The sequence below is a fragment of the Macaca fascicularis genome, chromosome 2 (assembly GCF_037993035.2).
Source record: "Macaca fascicularis isolate 582-1 chromosome 2, T2T-MFA8v1.1".
Lineage (NCBI taxonomy): Eukaryota > Metazoa > Chordata > Mammalia > Primates > Cercopithecidae > Macaca > Macaca fascicularis.
In genome coordinates this window covers 158,480,820-158,502,194 of record NC_088376.1, presented here as the reverse complement: position 1 = coordinate 158,502,194, position 21,375 = coordinate 158,480,820, and the positions used below count along the sequence as shown (strand labels likewise).

At 43.7% G+C, this 21,375-nt stretch overlaps 1 protein-coding gene and 1 long non-coding RNA gene across 2 annotated transcripts; both read left to right on the top strand.

The window, feature by feature from the left end:
- Positions 1–210: 210 nt before the first annotated feature.
- Positions 211–15,165, top strand: UMPS (uridine monophosphate synthetase). Its single transcript, XM_005547935.4, has 6 exons — positions 211–402; positions 5,361–5,514; positions 8,126–8,797; positions 10,905–11,080; positions 13,331–13,445; positions 14,795–15,165. The coding sequence occupies exons 1-6, from the start codon at positions 247–249 to the stop codon at positions 14,962–14,964; spliced, it is 1,443 nt and encodes a 480-aa protein (XP_005547992.3). The 5' UTR covers positions 211–246; the 3' UTR covers positions 14,965–15,165.
- Positions 15,166–18,203: 3,038 nt separating this feature from the next.
- Positions 18,204–20,949, top strand: LOC141409721 (uncharacterized). The gene is made up of 2 exons (XR_012431630.1): positions 18,204–19,330; positions 20,568–20,949. It is a non-coding gene; the product is annotated as an uncharacterized lncRNA (long non-coding RNA).
- Positions 20,950–21,375: the final 426 nt, after the last annotated feature.

The following is a 21,375-nucleotide window of genomic DNA, read 5'->3' as shown; positions in this document are numbered from 1 at the left end:
CTAGCTGTTCTGTGCTTTGAACCCCGGTGACCCCATCCAGAAGAAACCAGGAGAAGCACAAACTGGCGCCAGATTCGCTACCACCTGCCCGACCCTTGAGCCCGGGGAAACCCAGAGGTGGGTGCAGCAAGCTCTGGAAGCTGCAGACGAGGCAGGCGGAAGAGGCGGGGCTTCGCGGGCTACGTCATCGGGGCGCCAGAGGCCCGCTGCGCCTGGGAGTTTGAAGCAAACAGGCAGCGCGCGACAATGGCGGCAGCTGGTGGAGCTTTGGGGCCATTGGTGACGGGTCTGTACGACGTGCAGGCTTTCAAGTTTGGGGACTTCGTGCTGAAGAGCGGACTCTCCTCCCCCATCTACATCGATCTGCGGGGCATCGTGTCTCGACCGCGTCTTCTGAGTCAGGTGCTAGCCCAGGAAGGGGAAGGACAGGGCTAGGTGGCGGGAAAGAGGACCAGGAAATGGAAGAGGGTGACAGGAGTTGGGCCGTGAGTGAGAGCAAAAGAGCCAAGCAGGCAGTCCAGCCCTACTCTTGGTCTGGGGAGTAAGCATGAGAAGCACAGAGGCCAGGGGTTGTTGGACTCTTTGAGAGTCGTCTGTTCTTTCACCCACAGGCTTAGACACGTGTTTTGCAAAAGTCGGGAAACCCAGTTTGGAACCCTGTCTGGCACTGAAGCACACTTGAATGAATTCTGTGTATTTAACTCTAAGAAGATTAGACTTGAGGCCGGGCGTGGTGCCTCATGACTGTAATACCAGCATTTTGGGAGGCCTAAGTGGGCGGATCAACTGAGCCCCAGGAGTTCGAGACCAGCCTGGGCCCCAGGAGTTCGAGACCCCGTCTCTACAAAAAATTAGCTGGGTGTGGTGGCGCACGCCTGGGACGCTGAGGTGGGAGGATCACCTGAGCCTGGGAGGTCAAGGCTGCAGTGAGCTGTCTTTGTGCCACTGCACTCAAGCCTGGGTGACAGTGAGACCCTGCCTCAAAAAACAAACAGACCGGGAAAACGTGAGGGGGCAGATAATTCAGTAGCTGGGAAAATACTTGTGAGAAAAGAAAAATAGAACAACCTGAACCCTGTGATGTATACAAAATTTATCAGCGCCTAGAGAGACTTCAGCCATGCTCCCCCATGCAGCCCTGGGGACAATTATTTATTTATTTTTTAGAGGGGGTCTCTCTTATGTCACCACGGCTGGAGTGCAGCTCTGTGATCGTAGCTCACTGCAGCCAGGAACTCCTGGGCTTAAGAGATGTTCCTGCCTCCAGTGAGCACAGGGGCTCATGCCTGTAGTCCTAATTCTTTGGGAGGCTGAGGGGGTGGATCACTTAAGGTCTGGAGTTTGAGACCAGCCTGGCCGACCTGGTGAAACTCCGCCTCTACTGATAATGCAAAAATTAGCCGGGTGTGGTGGTGCACACCTGTAATCCCAGCTACTCAGGAGGCTGAGGCAGGAGAATCAGGAGGTTGCAGTTAGCGGAGATTGAGCCACTGCACTCCAGCCTGGGCAACAGAGGGAGACTGTCTCAAAAAAAAAAAAAAAAAAAAAAAAAAAAGAGAGAGATCCTGTTACCTCAACCTCTGAGTAACTAGAACTAAAGGCGTGTGCCATCATGCCCACCAAATTTTTTAAATTTTTTTTTGTAGAGAGGAGGTCTCACCATACTGCCCAGGCTCGTCTCGAACTCCTGGCCTCAAAAGATCCTCCCGCCTTGGCGGCCTCCCAAGTAGCTGGGACTACAAATGCCTGGTGCCACCACTGGGCTACCTCATGTTATTTCAATGCAAATTCTTGGTGAACATAGGAACTGCCCCTTTTGCTTTAAAAATCCACTTGTAACTACTGTATAATCAGGGCAACTTAAGTTTGTGCTTCGGGTTGCACTCCTCGAACTTGGCACACATTTGTGTTCTACTTGTATTAATTTTGCCTCAGCCTCTTCCTTTTAGGTCCTTTTAGGCTGTTTGGAAAGGGGAGTTGAATTTTGCACTGTGCGACCAGAAGCAATAATTAAGACCAGAAGGTGGACATATTGGGAAAGCAGGTTTTTAGTCAATATAAGGAAAAGTTTTGTACAAATTAGAGGTTTCTAATACAGTGCTTCTAAACTTTGAGTATATATGAATTACCTGGGAATTTTGTTAAAATACAGAATCCAGTTCTGTAGCTCTTGAGACTGGACCTGGGGTTGTGCATTTCTAACAAGGTTCCAGCTGAAACTGCAGACCACACTGAGTAGAGGCCGTAAATATGTTTTCCAACAGAGTTTGCTACTAGCCACTAGTTACTATTGAGCATTATGAATTTTTAAGTTTAAATAGTCATGTATGACCAGTGGCTGTCATATTGGACTGCTCAGATAGAGGACATTTCCATCATTGCAGAAAGTTCTATCTAGAAGACATGTGAGTTTCCTCAGCCCACTTAAGGGTTTATGTTCACTAGGGACCACTTTGTGTGGTTATTGTAAAAAGTATTAAGGTAGGTTGGACTATTAAGGTTGTGGTACTTTGGACTATTAACTTCTCATCATCCAGAATCTTGATATGGTGTATCTCAGCAGTGTGGAGAATTACTACGGATTTTCTAGGGAAAAATTGATTTATTTTAATAAGCCAGCTGATAAATGACAGAAAAAGTTTTTTGATAACTAGATCATGGTGTGTGTGTGTGTATTTTGGTGATTAATTGGTGAGAAGTTCAAAACATGGAGAGACTTGGGTATAACAAAACTCCTTTTCACATCTTATTTATGCGAATAGAATTTCTCAGTATTTACACCCCAAAAAGCAATATAATTTATGCTAAACTCTAACCTCCCTTAATAAGTGATATTTGACTATAGTACTATATATACATTAGTGTACATAAAGTAATTGGAGAGGAAAGGTAGCATTAACTCACTAAAAATGCATTTTCCAGGTCTGTTTTTATCCCTCTGTCAAAATTTGCAAAACATGTTTTAATTAATCATATGCTTGTAATAATTTAATAAGAATTCTCTTCTTTAAAAAGTACAATTTCCATTTTCTTTTCCTCAAGAGAATAATTTCTCTTCAGTCCTTAAGGATTCAGCTGCTTACATGGGCTTTGTTGTGGGTCGAAGCAGCACCCACAGGTTTAAATCAGGGTCGGGTATTTGGTCCTTGTGGGATTCACAAGATGGATTACTGCTGACTACTTTGCTGTGAATGGCACAACTCACACAGTAATGTAGCTTCGTATACAGTTTGGGAAGAACATAGGAGGCAAAGATGCTCCCTGCAGAAATGTCCCTCACTGCTGCGGCCTCTACTGTGTTCTGCATGATGGGCTTCTTAATAGTCTTTTCCTTGGGCATGTATCAGACATAGTATGTGCAACTACTGGCCACAGCCCTTTTTGGCACGATCATTGTTCCTTTCTTTTCTTTGTCATCTTGGAAGTAAGGACCTGAGAGAACTACAGAAGAATTCTTGACACCTAGAGACTTAAGGTCATGGGAAATTTTTTTAAATTACCATTTTAAATTTCAGTTTACATACATATAGACAAGTATGACAGAGGGATCAGTAAAAGCTTTTCTAGTATAATCATATATTGCTTTAGAATAAAATTCTCTGGACACAGTAGAGTGAAACTTTGAGTTGAAAAAAGATGTAAAAAATTTTAAACTTTTTATAGTCAGGAATTTCATGTTTTTTTTTTTTTTTTTTAAATGGAGATGGTGGGTATCCAGTCACTGTAGCATTTGTATTCCAAGTTTATTCCTTAAGAAGAGTGATAAAACAGTTCTGAGATAATATGTTAATATTTTTAGTACTAGAAATTACATTCTTTGCAACTTAAAATAGTCATAGATTGTGGGGAAAAGAAAGAGAGATCAGACTGTTACTATGTCTATATAGAAAGAAGTAGACATAAGAGACTCCATTTTGTTCTGTATCTGAGATGCTGTTAATCTGTGACCCTACCCCCAACCTTGTCCTTGCAAGAGACATGTGCTGTGGTGACTCAAGGTTTAACAGATTTTGGGCTGTGCAGGGTGTGCTTTGTTAAACAAGTGCCTGAAGGCAGTATGCTTGTGAAAAGTCATCACCATTCTCTTAATCTCAAGTACCCAGGGACACATACACTGCCAAAGGTCACAGGGACCTCTGCCTAGGAAAGCTAGGTATTTCCAAGGTTTCTCCCCATGTGATAGTCTGAAATGTGGCCTCGTGGGAAGGGAAAGACTTGATCGTCTCTCAGCCTGGCACCCTTGAAGGGTCTTTGCTAAGGAGGACTAGTGTAAGAGGAAAGAAGGCCTCTTGGCAGTTGAGATAGAGAAAAGCATCTGTCTCCTGCCCGTCCCTGGGCAATGGAACATTTACTGAGAAAGGAGAAAACCGCCTGAAGGTGGGACGTGCTAGCAGCAATGCTGCTCTTTATGCACTAAACAGGTTTATGGAGATGTTTGCATATGCATATCAAGGCACAGCACTTTTCCTTAAACTCATTCATGTCACAGAGATCTTTATTCACATGTCTTACTGCTGACCTTCTCCCTAAGATGATCCTATTATCCTGCCACTTTCCTTTTTCTAAGATGGTAAAGATAATGATCAATAAATACTGAGGGAACTCAGAGACAGGTGCGTGGGTCCTCTGTATGCTGAGCGCTGGTCCCCTGGGCCCACTGTTTCTTTCTCTATACTTTGTCTCTGTGTCTCATTTCTTTTCTCAAGTCTCTCGTTCCACCTAACAAGAAATGCCCACAGGTGTGAAGGGGGAGGCCACCCCTTCAATAGATTTTGTTTTTTTTACTCTTTAGAAGTACTGGAGTAAACCTATGATCTAGTTCACAAAGCAACTCAGTGATTGTTTGCTTTTCTTTTTTAAAAATGAGGTGGTCTTGGGTGGGAATATGTATTCTAACATTAAAAAGTGATGATTTATGTGGAAAAGGAGATTATAAAATAGCAATTCGCATAATAGTCTGTATTTACGAAACTTCCTAATTGAAGGCTTCTTTCAGGAAATATAACTAAAAGATGATAGGTTTAGATACTCAGCATAATGGGTTACTGAGGGAAACCAGGAGTCAGGGGACCATCCTTAGTCTTTGGGGTCAACATCATGAGCTTCCCCAACACATCTCAGGTTGCCTTCAGAACAGATTCTGAGTCTGGCTGAATAGATTCATTCTTGTGTTTTTAGATTTATGTTTATGTACTGGGTTTATGGAGAGGGTAATAAAAAGGCATTTTTTTTTTCTCCAATCAGGTTTGAGACTTACCCCCACTAGTTTATTACTGTCTTTACTGTTATGTTGTTACATGTTTATACACTATTTAAAATAGTTACAATAAAACGTTGTTTATGTGTTCATTTTCTTACAGGTTGCAGATGTTTTATTCCAAACTGCCCAAAATGCAGGGATCAGTTTTGACACCGTGTGTGGAGTGCCTTATACAGCTTTGCCATTGGCTACAGTTATCTGTTCAACCAATCAAATTCCAATGCTTATTAGAAGGAAAGAAACAAAGGATTATGGTAAAATAAAAGTAACATAAAGCATTAAGTTAATTAATCTGTAACATATTGTTAGAATTTTTCAGCTTCTGTGCACTAATGTTTTACCAGAGTCATCTTGAGTCCCTTAAGTTATTACTGCTTGTGGAATTTGTAATTGTTACTATAAGTCACCTTCCTTTTTTTAGACTAGGGGTGAAATGCTTTGCATTGATTAGGAAATGAAAAGTGCTTTTTTTGGTACTGTATCTATGAAACCCCAACATTTTTTTTTTTTTTTACCAGCCCTTCTCTCATCAGCAAAATGTTGTAACAGCACTTACTTTCCCAGTATGTTTGTATTTAAACTTCATGAAAAGTAATCCATGGATAAAATTACTCTCATAAAGTAGCATAAACACCTCAGAGAGATATTCATGTGGGTTCATGGCAATAGATTATCAGGTGACTTGCTTTAAAACCTGAAAATTTGTCCAGGCACCATGGCTCACACTTGTAATCCCAGCACTTTTGGAGGCCGAGGTGGGCGGATCACCTTGAGGTCAGGAGTTTGAGACCAGCCTGACCAACATGGTTAAACTCCGTCTCTACTAAAAATACAAAAAAAGGTGCTATAGTCCTAGCTACTGGGGAGGCTGGGGCAGAAGACGTGCTTGAACCCAGGAGGTGGAGGTTGCAATGAGCTGAGATTGTGCCACTGCACTCCAGCCTGGGCGACAAAGTGAGACCCTATTTCAAACAAAAAAAAAAACCCTGAAAATTGGCCAGGCACAGTGGCCAATTGTAATCCTAGCACTTTGGGAGGCCAAGGCAGGAGGATAGCTTGAGCCCAGGAGTTCGAGACCAGCTTTGGCAACATAGTGAGACTTTGTCTCTACAAAAATAAAAAAAGAATACACAATTAGCTGAGTGTCGCAGTTACGTGGGAGGCTGAGGCAGGAGGATGGCTTGAGCCCAGGAGCTGAAGGTTGCAGTGAGCTATGATTGTGCCACTGCACTGCACCCTGAGTGACAGAGCAAGGCTATCAAAAAATAAATAAAACCTGAAAAGCAATCTTAATGATAGTAAGGAATTAATGGGCTTTTTTGTTTATGTTGGTGTATTAGTGTTTTGTTACTTTTTTTAAAACAAATCCTTCTGCAGATGTGTTCTAAAAATTTTTATGATAAAAAAAGAAACATTAGTTGAGTTGTTTTTTTTTTGTTGTTGTTGAGACGGAGTCTCGCTCTGTCACCCAGGCTGGAGTGCGGTGGCCGGATCTCAGCTCACTGCAAGCTCCGCCTCCCGGGTTCACGCCATTCTCCTGCCTCAGCCTCCCGAGTAGCTGGGACTACAGGCACCCGCCACCTCGCCCGGCTAGTTTTTTTTTTGTATTTTTTAGTAGAGACGGGGTTTCACTGTGTTAGCCAGGATGGTCTTGATCTCCTGACCTCATGATCCGCCCGTCTCGGCCTCCCAAAGTGCTGGGATTACAGGCGTGAGCCACCGCGCCCGGCCCATTAGTTGAGTTTTTGCTGCGTAAGGGCAGTGTTAGTTTTTCTGTTTTTTGTTTTTTGTTTGAGACAATGTCTCATTCTGCTGCCCAGGCTGGTCTTGAACTCCTGGTCTCAAGCCATCCTCCTGCCTCATCCTCCCAAAGTGCTGGGATTACAGGTGTGAACCACTGCACCCAGCTGAGATTTTCTGAGCTAAAAAAAAAAAATCTATATGAATCCCTACCCATAAGAAAACTCTTATTTCTGTTTTCTTATTTTATGTTTTAAAAAATGTTGCTGGAATGAAATTATGCATTTTTAAATATACTATAAATACTTGCAGTCTTGTGTTCTAGCTTAAGCTGATTCAGTTAAACTTGCCAATTGTTCAAGAGACAGAAAGGATTTGATGAGTCTGTGAAGTCCACAGCCCAAGTTACTTACATTTTGTAGATTATCTGAAAATAGTCTGTAGTGGAATTTAGGGTAGAGAAGTATATATTTAATCACGTTGCATTATATAATTCTTTAGATTGTAGTAATGGGTCTAAATGATTGCTGAATATTTTTCCTTCTGAATTTGTATCTTCAAAAAGCCAATTATTTGGCTGATCTTGAATAGTGAATTTATAATACTTTGATGGAAAAAGGAATTATTTCATTGATGATATTGGATTATTCTGTTTCATAACTTTCCTTGATCTCGGTGATCTTGCTATAAGAAACTCTGTATTTAGGCTGGACGTGGTAGCTCACACTTATAATCCTAGCACTTTGGGAGGCTCAGGCGGGAGGATCACTTGAGCTCAGGAGTTTAAGACCAGCTTGGGCAACATCATCTCTGTGATAAAACAAATTAAAAAAAAAAAAAAAAAAAAACCTATATTTGAAAATTTGATCATAAAACACATTAAGCCATGTTTATAATGTAAAATAATTTACTTGAATTACTATAAATATACTGTATGTATAACTGGCAAGTTTGGTATACAGAGTTGGCTTTATACATAAATATACTGTATGTGCAACTAGCAAGTTTGATATACAGAGTTGGTATACACATATACTGTATGTATAACTGGCAAGTTTTGTGTATATATATACACATATACCTACATATTTAAATTTGGAATCAGCGAAATTTTTTCTTTTCTAGGAACTAAGCGTCTTGTAGAAGGAACTATTAATCCAGGAGAAACCTGTTTAATCATTGAAGATGTTGTCACCAGTGGATCTAGTGTTTTGGAAACTGTTGAGGTTCTTCAGAAGGAGGGCTTGAAGGTTACTGATGCCATAGTGCTGTTGGACAGAGAGCAGGGAGGCAAGGACAAGTTGCAGGCGCACGGGATCCGCCTCCACTCAGTGTGTACGTTGTCCAAAATGCTGGAGATTCTCGAGCAGCAGAAAAAAATTGATGCTGAGACAGTTGGGAGAGTGAAGAGATTTATTCAGGAGAATGTCTTTGTGGCAGCGAATCATAATGGTTCTGCCCTTTCTATAAAGGAAGCATCCAGAGAACTCAGCTTCGGTGCACGTGCAGAGCTACCCAGGATCCACCCAGTTGCATCGAAGCTTCTCAGGCTTATGCAAAAGAAGGAGACCAATCTATGTCTATCTGCTGATGTTTCAGAGGCCAGAGAGCTGTTGCAGCTAGCAGATGCTTTAGGACCCAGTATCTGCATGCTCAAGACTCATGTAGATATTTTGAATGATTTTACTCTGGATGTGATGAAGGAGTTGATAACTCTGGCAAAATGCCATGAGTTCTTGATATTTGAAGACCGGAAGTTTGCAGATATAGGAAACACAGTGAAAAAGCAGTATGAAGGTAAGTGTATTATTCAGGAATCTGCAAGAATCAGAAATCCAGCTTAAATTGAAGAGAAAAAGGAAATGCTCATGTCATTGAAAGTCCATTCATAGAGCAGGCCGTCAAGTGTGGTTGGATCCAGGAGCTCAAGTGATATCTTCATGACTTGCTTTCTCTCCATCTCTCAGCTCTGCTTCTCTGTTGACTTCTTTCTCAGGTAGGCATACTCTACATGCTCACCGTAAACCAATCGCTCTAGCTTGGGATATAGAATACCTTCATTAACTAGCCTGGACAATCTGCTCTGCAACTGTAAGGCTGTTAACTCTGACCTTCTTGAAATAAGAACCAGGCAGGGATAATTTCCTTAAATAAAATGGGTGTGCTAGTCCCAAAAGAAGAGTATGTGTCTGGTCTAGCAAATTCGACAGATGTACTTAGCAGAATATGATGTTTTGAATGAAAATTCCACATAAAGGAAACAATGAAAAAGAAATATAAAATAGTAAGATTTATTTGTAGCAGAAAAAGTTCTATTGATAAACATTATTTAAAGATTTTAATTTTATCAAGTAGGGACTTAAAGTAGTGCATGTGTTGGTTGAGACAAATGCTTAGTTCTGCTGCCTATTCTATGCAAATTTCTGTCTACATTTTTACAACTGTGTGATCAGACTGTATATTTAATGCATTTTTCAGTTAACCTTGTAACAGATATTTGGTTGTGTTAGGTAACATTTTTTGTAGGTATCTTTGAGGTAACTTTTCTTTAATGTATGCATATTCATAAGCTATTTGTTTAAAACAGATTTGTCTTTAAGTGACTTCTTCATGTGCTTAAGATGTCCTGCCCTCATCACATTGTCCAGCTTACTTTAGCTAATTGACTGATGTAAGAGTTTTATACAAACTTTCTTTAGCTCTGCATAGAGTTTTTTCGAAAATCAGGCTTCTTACTGTCCGCTTTTAAAAGGAATATAGTTGCCTATTGAAATTAGATAGCTAAGGAGATCTAAGGAACTTATAGAAATATTGAGCAATAGTAAAGCTACTGAGAGACCCCTGCAGAGTGAAAACTTGTCATCTTCAAGAAGAATTTTATTATTATTATTATTATTTTTTTTTTTTTTTTTTTTTTTTTTTTTTTTTTTTTGAGACGGAGTCTCGCTGTGTCTCCCAGGCTGGAGTGCAGTGGCGTGATCTCGGCTCACTGCAAGCTCCGCCTCCCGGGTTCACGCCATTCTCCCGCCTCAGCCTCCCAAGTAGCTGAGACTACAGGCGCCCGCCACCACGCCCGGCTAGTTTTTTGTATTTTTAGTAGAGACGGGATTTCACCATGTTAGCCAGGATAGTCTCGATCTCCTGACCTCGTGATCCACCCGCCTCGGCCTCCCAAAGTGCTGGGATTACAGGCTTGAGCCACCGCGCCCGGCCTTATTATTATTATTTTTTTAGACAGGGTCTTGCTCTCTCACCCAGGCTGGAGTGCAGTGGTGCAGTCTTGGCTCACTGCAACCTCCACCTCCTGGGCTCAAGTGATCCTCCCACCTCAGCCTCCCAAGTAGCTGGGACCACAGGCACATGCCACCACACCTGGCTAATTTTTTGTATTTTTGGTAGAGATGGAGTTTTGCCATGTTGCTCAGGCTGGTCTTGAACTCCTAAACTCAAGCAATCTGCCCACCTCAGCCTCCCAAAGTACTGGGATTACAAGCATGAGCCACCATGCCCAGCTTCAAGAGGAATTTTTAAATGTTGTTATCCTTGACATCAATAAATGTTTGTCTTCACTGGAGTCCCTTTCTAACAGCATGAGTTTTATTTGTGGTCACGAGCTTCAGCCTGTAAGGAAAAACAGTCCTGTTAGCATTCCTGATGAGCCAAGCACAGACCTTGGAAGTTTTTTTCTCGTTGTGATCTCTTACCCAGCTACTTACCTAAATAACAGATACAGTTTTCACAGATGGAACCATGGGTCTGCTGATAATCACTAAAGTTCCTGAAGAGTTTGGTTCTCTCATTAACATGTTACTGCGAGATTATTTCATATTCCAGTTGGTTGGACAAGAGGTTAGAGGTTTTTGTTTGAAAATCGGCAAATATCTTTTTTTCCCCTTCTTCTTAGGAGGTATCTTTAAAATAGCTTCCTGGGCAGATCTGGTAAATGCTCACGTGGTGCCAGGCTCAGGAGTTGTGAAAGGCTTGCAAGAAGTGGGCCTGCCTTTGCATCGGGGGTGCCTCCTTATTGCAGAAATGAGCTCCAGCGGCTCCCTGGCCACTGGGAACTACACTAGAGCAGCGGTAAGTTTTGGGGGGACTGGGTGAGAGGAGGCAGGGGCTGCTATGCTGCATGCTATAGGGCAAGAAGATACCTCCTAATCTGGCATCTCTGGAACCTCTGCCAAAAAAAATCCAGCTCTTGTTAGTGTGACAGTATATTAATAGTAGTTGGATAGAATTCCTTGATAGTTAATAGCATTTTATATCATGTAGTGGACACTTCAGGAATTTGAATTATACTCCAGGAGAAACTTTGAGACCCAGATAGTTAGTCAAACAAACACTTACTAAATCTACCAAGACTTTAAGACCATTGTCTTTTTCATCTTACCATGAATTGAGAGAAGATGAGAAGAGCTTCCCAGACACGCAGTTTCTCAGAATCTCCCAAGTCCTACAGAGATGCACGTTCCCATGACAGCAGCCCATATGCAGTGGCTTTCTCTTATTCTTGTCAGATATTTTAGAATATTATATTACTTTTAAAAAATTGTCATCGGGGGTTGGGCACAGTTGCTCATACCTGTAATCCTAGCAGTTTGGGAAGCCAAGGCGGGAGGATTGCTTGAGGCCAGGAGTTTGAGACCAGCTGGACGTCATAGTGAGATCTCCTCTCTACAAAAAAATGAAAAAGAAAATTAACCAGGCATGGTGATACATGTCTATAGTCCCAGCTACTTGGGAGGCTGAGGTGGGAGGATCACTTGAGCTTAAAGATCAAGGCTGCAGGAAGCCATGATCATGCCACTGCACCTCAGCCTGGGCAAGAGTAAGAGCCTATCAAAAAAAATAAAAAGCCCCAAGAAAATCCCCATGATTTTTTCCCCCCATGTGAAGAATCTAGAAGTAAAGGATTTCTATTTTTTCATATTATTTCAAAGACTATCTGGAGACAACTCATATGGCCCTACAGTCACGTTTTAACCCTATCCCTGAATTGACTATAAATGTCTGATTTCCCAAGTCTCATAAGCATGGTCAGTTTTAATATTTGGCATTCTGGGAGTCTGGGTCTGGCTCAAGGACAAGACATGACTTGTTTGTTGGCAGTAGTACTTGGTGGCAAGAATGTATCAATGTGTCTCAGGTCTCGAAGTACCGAAGCTAGAGTGCAGTGGTGGTACCCAGTCAGCTCTCTGGGAAGTATCAAATAAGAAGGGAAGTACAGAGTCATGTCTCCGGGAGGGGAAAGTACCAAATCAGAAAGCCAGGCAGACCTTCTAAAGATACTTTTATGAATGTGAGATAATAGTATAGAAAATGGGGAGACCAGTTGATGTTACAGAAGAGGGAAAGTGGTAGAGGTAAGATTTCTTTTTTTTTTTTTTTTTTGAGACAGAGTCTCGCTCTGTCGCCCAGGCTGGAGTGCAGTGGCTGGATCTCAGCTCACTGCAAGCTCCGCCTCCCGGGTTCACGCCATTCTCCTGCCTCAGCCTCCGGAGTAGCTGGGACTACAGGCGTCCGCCACCGCGCCCGGCTAATTTTTTGTGTTTTTTTAGTAGAGACGGGGTTTCACTGTGTTAGCCAGGATGGTCTCGATCTCCTGACCTCGTGATCCGCCCGTCTCCGCCTCCCAAAGTGCTGGGATTACAGGCTTGAGCCACCGCGCCCGGCCTGAGGTAAGATTTCTTTAGCTCTTGAAAGCATAGCTGTTCTTTATATGACAGCTGCCTTTGAATATGGAGTACCCCGTCTGTAGATAGTCAGTAAGCCTTGAATGTGGTTTCATACCATTATAATATGTTTTAGAGTACTCACCTTAAATCCTTTTTGGAACTAGGTGGGTCACCAAGCATTATTAGAAATAAGAAATTCTACAGTATCTTGATTTTAGATGCACATAGTATAGGATTTCTGTTTGAAGTATGATTTATTGCAGGAAGGGAAGGGAAAGGAAAGGGTCATCTCAGAGTCTTAATGAATCAAATGTGTTTTATTATGGTTTCTATTTAAGATGACCTGTTCAGATATAGTAACTTTATATATATGGAATGAGAAAAGGCATCTATAATACAGCAAGGTTTCTAACTAGATAATAGAGCATAAGCCGGACATGTTGACTCACACCTGTAACCCCAGCACTTTGTTAGGCCAAGGTTGGAGGATCCCTCGAGCCCAGGAGTTCAAGACCAGCCAGGGCAATATGGGGAGACCCCATGTCGTCTTCTTTTTTTTTTTTTTTTTGTAAGTTTTTAAAAAATAGAGCATATTTTTACTTTTATTCTGTGTGATTAACTGTTTTCTTGTAATGTTCTGTTACATTCCATTTAGGTTAGAATGGCTGAGGAGCACTCTGAATTTGTTGTTGGTTTTATTTCTGGCTCCCGAGTAAGCATGAAACCAGAATTTCTTCACTTGACTCCAGGAGTTCAGTTGGAAGCAGGAGGTAAATCTGGTCACTGGTCATGGCTCTTCCAAAAATGCTTCTTTACCCATGGCAGGCAAAATAAAACTTTGCATGTTATTAAACACTTGCTTAAGAGAAGCCTTCTTAGTCTAGAACAATAATGAATGAGGCCTTTGGTAACTATGTATCTTTGGACAAGTCAGTTTACTTCTTTTAGTCTGATTGTCTGTAAAATGGGGAGGATAACAGTATTGACCTCATAAGGTAATCAAGAGGCTTTAATGAGGTAACATGTAGAATATTTAACACAATGTCTTAGCACAGAGTAAACACTCTGTACTTGTAAGCCCTTATTCATAAGCCCTCATAATTCTTTGACTAGATACTATAGTTAGGGTCAAGGCTTTTAAGAATACTTAAAGTGTCTTGAATTTGGAAGATAATAAGCCATTTAACAGAATGCTTCTGGAACAGCAGAATTTAATAAAACAAAAAAGCAAAATCTAAGGATTAGGGTTTATGGATAGTCTGTGTGAGCACTTGATGAGGTTGTGATAGAAAGGTTCTTGTATATGGTAGTGGTCAGGTTAGACTTGCTCAGCAGTGCCTTGTGGTGATGCCGAGATGTATGCTAAAATTTTCTTCAATTGTGAGGCCAATCTTTATTGTATTTTTTTGATATTGAACCTTTCTTGGTAATATATGAGTTTTACTTTTTTAAAAATATATATTGTTAAGCTTACAGATGATCTAAAATTTGACATTGAGAAAGTGTATATTTAGGGCAACTTGAATCTATGCTTCTGGAAAAAAAATACATGAAAAAAGTAATGATAAAATAAATAAGGCTGGGTGCAGTAGCTCACGCTCATAATCCCAGCACTCTGTGAGGTCGAAGTGGGCAGATCACCTGAGGTCAGGAGTTCAAGACCAGCTTGGCCGACATAGCGAAACCCTGTCTCTACTCAAAATACAAAAATTAGCCAGGCATGGTGGTGCACGCTTGTAATCCCAGCTACTCGGGAGACTGAGGCAGGAGAATTGCTTGAATCCAGGAGGTGGAGGTGGCAGTGAGCCAAGATTGTGCCATTGCACTCTAGCCTGGGTGACAGAGCAAGACTCTGTCTCAAAAAAATAAATAAAATAAATAAATAAAAATAAACTTTACCATTGAAAAGAATTGGTGAGCAGCTTTCTCCGTTTGATGTCTCTGGCCTACCCAGTGAGTCTCTTCAGCTCCTGTTTTTACCCGGTTGCTATACAAAAGGGGAACGAGAGTAGGGGCACATTTTTATTGAAAGCTGGTTAGATACTTTTTCTGAGAAGTCATGTGACAGGTTTTCTGATTTTTGTATTATGTGAAACTATAGTTTTTGTGTTTCTTGCAGGAGATAATCTTGGCCAACAGTACAATAGCCCACAAGAAGTTATTGGCAAACGAGGTTCCGATATCATCATTGTAGGCCGCGGCATAATCTCAGCAGCGGATCGTCTGGAAGCAGCGGAGATGTACAGAAAAGCTGCTTGGGAAGCATATTTGAGTAGACTTGGTGTTTGAATGCTTCAGATACATTTTTGTGAAGACATTGAAGATGTGACAGTCCCCCTGAAAGTCACTAGCTGGAAATAATCCAATTATTCCTGCTTAGATTCTTCCACAGGGCCTGTGTAAGAATAGGTTCTGGAGTTATCATGGACTTTAGGAAATATTGAGTAATTTGTAATCACTGCATTGATACTATAATAAGTTCATTCTCAAGCTTGCTTTTTTTGAGACTGGTGTTTGTTAGACAGCCACAGTCCTGTCTGGGTTAGGGCCTTCCACATTTGAGGATCCTTCCTATCTCTGCATGGGACTAGACCGCGTTGTTATTCTTTTATTTAATTTGAGACGGGATCTCGCTCCATTTCCCAGGATGGAGTGCAGTGGTGAGATCACCGCTCATTGCAGCCTTGACCTCCCAGGTGATCCTCCCCGCTCAGCTTCCAGAGTAGCCGGTACTATAGGCATGCACCACCACGTCCAGCTAAACTTTATTGTAGAGATGAGGTCTTGCTATGTTACCCAGGCTGGTGTCAACTCGGGGGCTCAAGCAATCCTCCTGCCTCAGTCTCAAAGTGCTGGGATTACAGGTGTGAGCCACTGTGCCCAGCCTAATTGCAGTAAGACAAAAATTCTAGAGCACTGATAGGCTAAAGTCAGCACAACTTTTCTTGTGTCCTGTATTCTCTGTCTAATGTGTTGCCCAAATAATATCTAATTGTTAGCCATTCTCCTCCATCTCCAGCCTAAAAGTGACAATCCAGGTATCCACATGGGCTGGTTCCCAGAACTGCCATTGCTCACTCTCCAAAGAGGGGAAGGTGGGGAAGGGGAAGGTGACAGCAGCTCAGCTCCTGAGCTAGTATCTGGCTGTTATTTCTTTTTTTTTTTTTTTTTTTGAGACGGAGTCTCGCTCTGTCGCCCAGGCTGGAGTGCAGTGGCCGGATCTCGGCTCACTGTAAGCTACGCCTCCCGGGTTTACACCATTCTCCTGCCTCAGCCTCCCGAGGAGCTGGGACTACAGGCGCCCGCCACCTCGCCTGGCTAGTTTTTTGTATTTTTTAGTAGAGACAGGGTTTCACCGTGTTAGCCAGGATGGTCTCGATCTCCTGACCTTGTGATCCACCTGTCTCGGCCTCCCAAAGTGCTGGGATTACAGGCTTGAGCCACCGCGCCCGGCTCTGGCTGTTATTTCAACAACTGGAGTTGGAGTTTGGGCTCATTTTTTCCCTAGCCAGCAATTATGGAAGAGTGGTAACACGAGTGACCGCTTCCTGTGACTGACTTCACAATTAGGAGGTCTAAGATTTCATTTGGGGATTTGTTTAAGGATCCCACATAATTGTCCCAACTGTCATTAGTAGAGGGGAGGTCAGCCTTCATTAATAAAGAGAAAGTCCACATTCAAGGTGGTGTTTGAGCAGGGGCAGGGTGAGGGCTGTCCCGGTGCTGACTGCGCCAGCACACTCACATTCCTTCTCATTTGGGGCCCACCTGCAGGAAGTGGCACAGGATCAGCCATTCCCCACCCTTGTCAGCCGATGGCCCACTCTTCTCTAATGACTCAGAGGAATGCCTAGTACTTTTTTTTCTTTTTTTTTTTTTGAGACAGTCTCACTCTGTCGCCCAGGCTGGAGTTCAGTGGCACGATCTCGGCTCACTGCAACTTCCACCTCTTTGGTTCAAGGAATTCTCCTGCCTCAGCCTTCCGAGTAGCTGGGACTACAAGCCTAGGATTTTTAACTCAGGTTTTTATTATGTTCCCTCCTGAAGTTTTTACTTCAAGAGCTTCTGCTCTAAAGTCCAATTTGAGCTTCATGTCCCCAGTGCTGCATTTCCAGGGAAATTTGGTCTGTGGGAGAGAGACCAGCTATCAAGGAAGAAGTGACCAGAAGGAACAGGAAGGGAGTTGGCCCTCGGGGCTACTCTGGGGAAGCCAAAAGTCAAGAAGGGGAGAGAACTTTCTGAGAAAAAATTGCAGAAATCTCTTAGGTGTCTTTAGTGTTGAGAGGCCTTTGGAGTGATGTGCTGAGGTCTCAGGTGCCCACCTCCCTGGCTGTCACTTCCATGTGTCAGTGGTTCTCCCACTTTAGCAGGTATCAGAGTCACCTGGAGTCTTGTCAAAACAGGTGCCCAGCCCCACCCCCGCGTTTCTGACTCTGGGTACCTCTGGGATGGGTCTTGAGAATTTGTATTTCCAAAAAGGTCCCAGGTGATGCTGCGGTTGCCTGCGCAGGGACTGGACTTTGAGAACCACTGCACTGGTTATTTACATTTCTACCTCTGCAGTGAGACAGCCTGGAGGTCTGCCTCCTCCTGCTGAGAGTCACACGCTCCTGTCCTTCCTTTAGAAATGTGAGCTCCTGCCATCTCCAGGACGCAGGCACTGTTCCTGTTGAGGAACTGTATTTTATAGGATCCCTGCTAAGATGACTCGAGGGGAAATGAGAGGCTGGGTGATTATTCCAGCCACTGCCACTTACTGAAAGTGTAGGTCCTTGTGCCCCACACCATCAGACATTCTGCTTTAGCAGATTTGTGGTTTGCCCAGCAGCCTGGGCGTGTGCATTTCTAGTGGGTGCCTCAAGTGATCTGGCGGTTTCTTAAGAGTCAGCCCAGTACTGCAGGCCTCTTACCTAAGCAGAAGCCCAGTCTTTCATGAAAACTTCAGAAGACAAGTTGATTCAGGCAGCGAAGAACTTGGGCTATACAAGTGCTGTTCTTCAGCATTGAAGTATTTTGGAGGCATTAGGTAATTTAACCCTTTCTTAGTCAAGGAATATTTACAGAACATGATCTCTGGGCATTGTAACTCCTGGTCTTAGTGGGAAATATAGGGACCCCATGTCTCCATGGGGTGCACAGAATATCTGTGAGACTGATGGAGTGGAGAACGCCACCCCCAGCCTCTCCAGCTACTGGAGGCATTCTGCAGAACATCAGCCCATAGATTGTGTGTGTGTGTGTGTGTGTGCGCGCGCGCACGCTGGAGGAACCTAAGAAACTATTCGGTACACCTCTTATTTTAGAACTCCCAAAGTGTAGCTCCAGAATCGTAAAGGGATCTGCTCACCAGCCTGTGGATCTCAGTCCCAATGCTCACCCTTGTGCTACTGAGTCAGCTCTAGGAAAATCTGCCAAAAGTATGCCTAGGGCCGGTTTTTTGTTTTGTTTGTGACAGGGTCTTCACTCTGTTGCCCAGGCTGGAGTACATCACGGCTCACTGCAGCCTTGACCTGGGCTCAAGCGATCCTCTTTTTTTTTTTTTTTTTTTTTTTTGAGACGGATACTCGCTCTGTCGCCCAGGCTGGAGTGCAGTGGCCAGATCTCAGCTCACTGCAAGCTCCGCCTCCTGGGTTCACGCCATTCTCCTGCCTCAGCCTCCCGAGTAGCTGGGACTACAGGCGCCTGCCACCTCGCCCGGCTAATTTTTTGTATTTTTTAGTAGAGACAGGGCTTCACCGTGTTAGCCAGCATGGTCTCGATCTCCTGACCTCGTGATCCGCCCATCTCGGCCTCCCAAAGTGCTGGGATTACAGGCTTGAGCCACCGTGCTCGGCCAAGCGATCCTCTTGAGAGCCTCTCGAGTGGCTGGAACTACAGGCGTGCACCGCCATGGCTGGCTAAGTTTTTAAAATTTTTTCTAGAGACGGTGGAGGGGTTCTCACTGTGACTCTGTGTGTGCCCGACAGCAGAGCCCACAGCCACACCAGTTTACAGTGGTTGCCATCTGGGTCATCAGACCCGGCTGCCAGGGGTGCAGCCACAGGAGAGCCAACTGCAGAGGGTGCTGGCACCTGAGATAGCTGCTAATGCTGCCCTGGGTGCACTTCTCATCCAAAGTGCCCAGTGGGTGGGAGTCACTCAGTACCAGTTCTGAGCCTGAGCCCAAACTCTTGTATTTCTGCTAACCCCTCTCTGGCTTCTGCCACCAATGAGAAGAATACGCCCTGGTTAGCCCATGACCTCCGAAGAGCAAGAGAAAGTAGAGCAGAGCCTACTCTAGCCTCCCCCTGTCCAATATACAAGGGCCCCGCTGATCTGTAAGCCTGGGAGCGTGATAAATGCTTAGTAGTGCATGCCATGGAGTTCCAGAGTGGTTTATTACACAGCAATATCTAGCTAAATACTTTTAACATGTGCTGCAGCTCCCTGGATCCAGCCTGGTTACCGGGAAGACAAAAACTGGGCTCCACCAAGAACCAGTCTTCTGCCTTCCCAACCATCACCTCTGGCTGCATCAGTGATCTCTCCCAGCGAAATAGCCACTTGGTCTTGTGTGAATCCTGTACTTGAACACAGTGGACCGAGTGTCAGTCATTGAAAATGACCATGAGTAACCCTATGGACTCTGCAGCTTGGTTCCTTTGCCCCTTAACAGGTGGGTATGAATTGTGTCTTCAGTGCCAGGGCTGAATGAGAAAGCGCATTCCTTTTTGAAGGAATCTAATATTAAACACAAAAAAAAGCATGAGAAAAATCAGGGCTCATTGGAGTTATATCTTTTTTTTTTTTTTTTTTTGAGACGGAGTCTCGCTCTGTTGCCCAGGCTGGAGTGCAGTGGCGCAATCTCGGCTCACTGCAAGCTCCGCCTCCCGGGTTTACGCCATTCTCCTGCCTCAGCCTCCGGAGTAGCTGGGACTACAGGCGCCCACCACCTCGCCCGGCTAGTTTTTTGTATTTTTAGTAGAGACGGGGTTTCACCGTGGTCTCGATCTCCTGACCTTGTGATCCGCCCGCCTCGGCCTCCCAAAGTGCTGGGATTACAGGCGTGAGCCACCGCGCCCGGCCTGGAGTTATATCTTTAAAATATATTTTTTAACAGTTATAGATATTAGATATAATATATAATAGTATATATAAATAATATATGTTGCCCAGGCTGGTCTTGAACTCCTTAGCTCAAATGATGCTTTGGCTTCCCAAAGTGCTAGGATTACAGGTGTGAGCCACTGCGCCTGGCCTGTTGGAGTTCTTTACATTTATTTTATAATCAATGCTGTTTCGTTAAATGCAGATTTTATTTTGGATTATAGGATGTAGAATGCCGTATTTTTCTTAGATCACAGGGCCTTTCGCATTTGTAATTTGGCCTTGTATGACTTACCCTGCAATCCCTTTGTTTTCCCCATAACCCTTCCAAAGGAAGGCCACAATAGAAATACAAAGAGAAACAAAATAATTAGAATATTTTTTAACTTCTAAAGTTCAAGGTTTTGGCATAAGTCTGGTTTAGAAGAACATTTGCCTAGGCCTCTCCTTCCCACCAAGGGGGGAAGTCTTCCTCTAGGCAAGAGGCAGAGGGCTCCTCAGAGTCAGATCCTGGTGTGGGCTCTCGTGTGTTGCGGCTGAATCCCAGGGAAGGAGGGAGGAAGGGCAGTCGACACCCAAAATAAGGGTGGGGAACTGTCAGCAGAGGAGGTCTGTGTCATGATTTTCAGCGCTGGGGTTGTGGGGAGCCCAGGAGAGCAGTGAAGGTCCAGAGATCCCTCGCCCCAGCTCAGCGCAGGGCAGTGGACTCAGGCCGTGCGTGTATGGGGCAGAGCCTGAGGTGACCTGAGCTTCCTGTGGCTCCAGAGTAACATTATAGAGAAGCTGAATTCTATTTTTCTGAAAAGGGCATGGGAGTTAACTGAGAAGCAAACCTGGTGGGCCTGAGAGTCTCAATCGTCACGTAAGGACAGTCAGTGGGAAGTGGACGGGCCGCACAACCAAAGTTCTCATGAGGACAACCATGTCTTCGGGGGTGCCCTTTTGCACAGACAGCTCCACAGCCCTGCCTCCAACGTCCCAACACTGCGTTGTCTCCCTGTACTTAGCAGCCCTGCAGGATGAGAGGTGGGGAGGATCCTGAAATCATGATTGTGTGTAACAAGGCGTGCTGTCCTTGTTTACCTGGAACCTAGTAATGTTGTTTTCTGCCACCATTTGAATAGACACTTGAAGTAGAGATGATGTTGAGTTAAAAAAAAATACATAAAAATATGGGTTCTTTTCAAACTGTATAGATGGCCTAAAAATTCACATTTACTCAAGGAAAACCGGTGTAGGTAGTCTTTGACCTCCTTTCCTCCCTTATCCTTTCTTCTGCCTTCTGAGGACTAAACTGATTTTTTTTTTTTTATCTTGCCCAAATTCCTATCTAAGGGGTCTGGGGAGTCATGCCCTACAAGTCATACATTTTTATCAGATGGGTTTTATTTAACCCTATATATCATGACTTATTTTCCAACCTGACTCTGGTATAACCTTACGAGACAAGGAAGAAAATCAAAATATTTTACCCCCAAACATGTTTATTTGCCGTATTTTGAAATGGCCCTGCAAAGCTGTTCTTTGTGGGGGGAAGTTAGCATCTGTAAAGAATCTCTATTAATATAGCTAGATCTTTTTCTTCCAGACTCTCCCAATCCTACAGAGATTAAG

What these genes read in the sequence shown, in the direction of transcription:
- UMPS (XM_005547935.4), top strand. Translation starts at nt 247, where the DNA reads ATGGCGGCAGCTGGTGGAGCTTTGGGGCCATTGGTGACGGGTCTGTAC. An exon ending in GAAAGAAACAAAGGATTATG is followed by an intron (nt 5,515 to 8,125) that starts GTAAAATAAAAG and finishes TTTCTTTTCTAG; the next exon opens with GAACTAAGCGTCTTGTAGAA. An exon ending in AGTGAAAAAGCAGTATGAAG is followed by an intron (nt 8,798 to 10,904) that starts GTAAGTGTATTA and finishes CCTTCTTCTTAG; the next exon opens with GAGGTATCTTTAAAATAGCT.